Here is a 3,051-nt window from a genome sequence, read left to right on the forward strand (position 1 = left end):
ATAGTTGGAGGAAGCTTGGAAGGGCAGCGGTGGTTGTGGCCCTCAGGGAAGCTACAGGGAGAGTTCGTTGGTCTACTGTTGTAGCGACGCTGTCAAGGGCAGTTGTGGTTGTGGTCTACAGGGAAGGAACTGGAGGGGGCAGCAAGGCTGGCGGGCTGCTGGGAGGGACGGCCAGGGGCAAGGAGGAGCTGGAAGGGCTGCTGGTAGGTGGTTGACGAGGAAGACAACATCTGGAAAGAGTCCTGAGGGAAGGAGCAGGGTTGACAGTAGTGGAAGAGGGGCTGCCGTGGCTATACAAGAGCAGGAAGGTGGCTGAGAGCAGTGGAAGAGGGGTTTCCGGTGGCTAGATTCTAAAATGGCCGCAGAGAAACGAACGTATGATAAGATAAATGCCTCGTCGAGGTCGATCTACAGTCGGAGCACCACTTGGACCCTTGGAGACAGTCACTACCTCGAACGAGGATCAATCGGAGCACTACCTCGACGTGGGATACAACCCTCGAAGGGTAAATACGAAACTAAAACTTGAATTCATATATTAAAAACAAAACCCCCAACTCTAAGCACATCATCCCCTATTTATAAATAGGTTAGACTTATTTTAAGTAATGAAAATAAGAAAGGAGAACAAAATATAATCAAGATTTTTAGTTTTTAGGAAAGTATTTAAAATAAGAAAGGATTTTAAATAAAAAAGGAGAATAAAGTATAATCAGGATTTCAGATTTTAGGATGATTTAAAATAGGAAAGTGCCAGGAAGGAAATAAAGGAAAGGGAGGAAATGAGAGGAAAGGTAAGAAAATTATAATGGATATTCAGATTTAGGAAAGAGGAATAAAAATATCCAGAAATTATGATTTGGAAGACTTATATTAGGAAGGTGTTAAGAATGAAAGAGGGGAAGGGGAGAGAAGGGAAAGGAGTGACACCCGCCCTTCATTTGAAGACCGTTCGATCCTCTATAGCCCCCGCGTCATGAAGTGTTGTGACTGGTAGTTGTGTAGCACCTTGATGAAAGGACAATGAGCATAGCATGCACTTTTGTATAAGCGAATGTTGAATCCAGATATTTGGATACTGTATATGTTTTGACTATATGATGGAGTAGAGAAGCAATTTTTAGTGCTGGCGTCATAGAAGAGAGTCGAGAATGAAAAAATAATCAATGGGTGTGGCCTTTCTGAAGTATCAGGTCCTTTTAGAGTGATAGGTGGATCAATCAATACTTGCCCTCCTTACTTTGGCAGTTAATACCTGATATGGACTTGTGGTCCTCTCTGACATTGATACTCCACACGAAATTCACTCTCATTGAATGATATGATGCACCATAGTTGTGAGATCTATGATACTTTTGCTTGCGATGATGCTAAAGAGGCCTGCTTAAGAAGATACGATCTTGGAGGATTGTCAGGTGAAGACTGCTAAGAGGACATCTTGAGAGGAAATGCTGAGAGACACCCCTAAACAAATTTCCAAGAGATATCTCCAAGTGGCATTTTATTGCACAGGGGCCTAAGTGCAATTTAGTCTTTTATTAGTTATTATTGTGGGGATATAAATAGGGCTAATATGTTTAGGGTTTGAGAGAGATCGTCAACCTCTCAAATTGTAGGTGCTTATCTTTATAAATTCATGTTGTGTTGTTTTGTTTTGATGAAATAAAATATTTGTTTGCCCAAATTTTTGTGAAAAATCATAATGGTTCACAGAGAAATCAATATGGGATTGCAGTGAATCCTGCGTCGATACAGTCGAGACTTGTTGAGAAGCCAACAATTGGATCACAATCATACAAGAGTTCTATGCCAAACCTAGCCGTTGGGATCGTATAGGAGTTTCTTGTTAAACCTATCCATTGGGATCTCAACCATACAAGAGTCGCGGGAAGCCAAAGACGGGATCACGACGTATTGTGACGTGCCCTAGTGACCAAACGTCGCTATACTGTCACAATTTGGCGAACTGGGAAGCATACAATCATGATTTTAGTGAACTAGGAAGCCAATGACAATTTTTTGTTTCACCTTCGGACTGAACATCATGATCTGAGCTAGTTGCGAAGTGAAGAGATTGCGATACAATCCAGATCGACGGGAACCCTTGCCATACCATCACGATATGAGTGAACTGGGAGCCTTTTACAGATCACGACGTACCATCTTGAACGCACTTCACGAGATAGTCGCGATTCAAGCTAGTTGGGAAGCAACGACAAGATCAGAGTGTACAGGGCATTGTGTTGGTGACTAAACCGCTCAAAATAATCGCCATTCGAGTTAGTTGGGAAGCTAGGGATGGATCGAGGCTTACAATTTTGGAAGCCATGAAATCATGGCTTACGACCTCCCAGTTCAGTTGAGATTCAGAGTTGAGATTCATGCAAAGATGGGATCACAACATACAAGTGTTCTGCCTCTGTGATAAAAAATCGTCCTGGAGTAATGCTAACCAAAAGAATAAAGGCTCTGGAGAAAATATTTGAGGAAGAAGTGAGCCAAATCAGATCGGAAATGGAGGAGCATCTCTCTTACATGGAGGGATGATTCTCGTCCATGGAGGGGAGATTCACGGCCCTGGAAGAAATGATGAAGAAGATCATGAAATTTCACGCAAAACCGTTTGTCACGGAATCAAGCATCGTCGGGTACGGATGCGAGCGAAAACACTTGGAAGAAATAACTCTGCATTCAGAAGGCTGGAACCAACATAAGCAGACATGATTGACCAGATTTAAGTGACATCATATGGAGTGAATTGCATGATATCTAGTGGTTTGGAACGAGCGACAACAAACCGTATGAGACAAAGTGTGCTTCGGAGTTGGAGAAGATCTATTTGAAGGATTTTGGTCTGGAACAGATTACCACAGTTGGTGGGACACCGGCAGAGGGTTGCATCCAACTGTGTTAGTGCCTTTTGATGCGACAACCTTCCGAGTGAATATAAGAGTAATTTTGGGAACAAGAGAGGTGGAGAGGAGAAGGAGAGTTTGTAAGGGACTGATTTTGACATCGAAGAGTATTCAAGGGGGGACAAGACGGGGGTGC

General features: G+C 43.0%; 1 protein-coding gene across 1 annotated transcript in view; it reads left to right on the plus strand.

Moving 5' to 3' along the window:
* Nucleotides 1-121: 121 nt before the first annotated feature.
* LOC110026714 (protein DETOXIFICATION 45, chloroplastic-like) overlaps nucleotides 122-3,051 on the plus strand; it is a gene marked incomplete at its 5' end in the record, with an annotated part of 20,104 nt that continues 17,174 nt past the window's right edge. Inside the window, one exon of the mRNA XM_020727781.1 lies at nucleotides 122-308. Within this exon, the coding sequence (XP_020583440.1) occupies nucleotides 122-308 (187 nt within the window). The remainder of the gene's footprint in view (nucleotides 309-3,051) is intronic.

The sequence above is a fragment of the Phalaenopsis equestris genome, unplaced genomic scaffold (genome assembly GCF_001263595.1).
Source record: "Phalaenopsis equestris unplaced genomic scaffold, ASM126359v1 Scaffold000397, whole genome shotgun sequence".
NCBI lineage: Eukaryota > Viridiplantae > Streptophyta > Magnoliopsida > Asparagales > Orchidaceae > Phalaenopsis > Phalaenopsis equestris.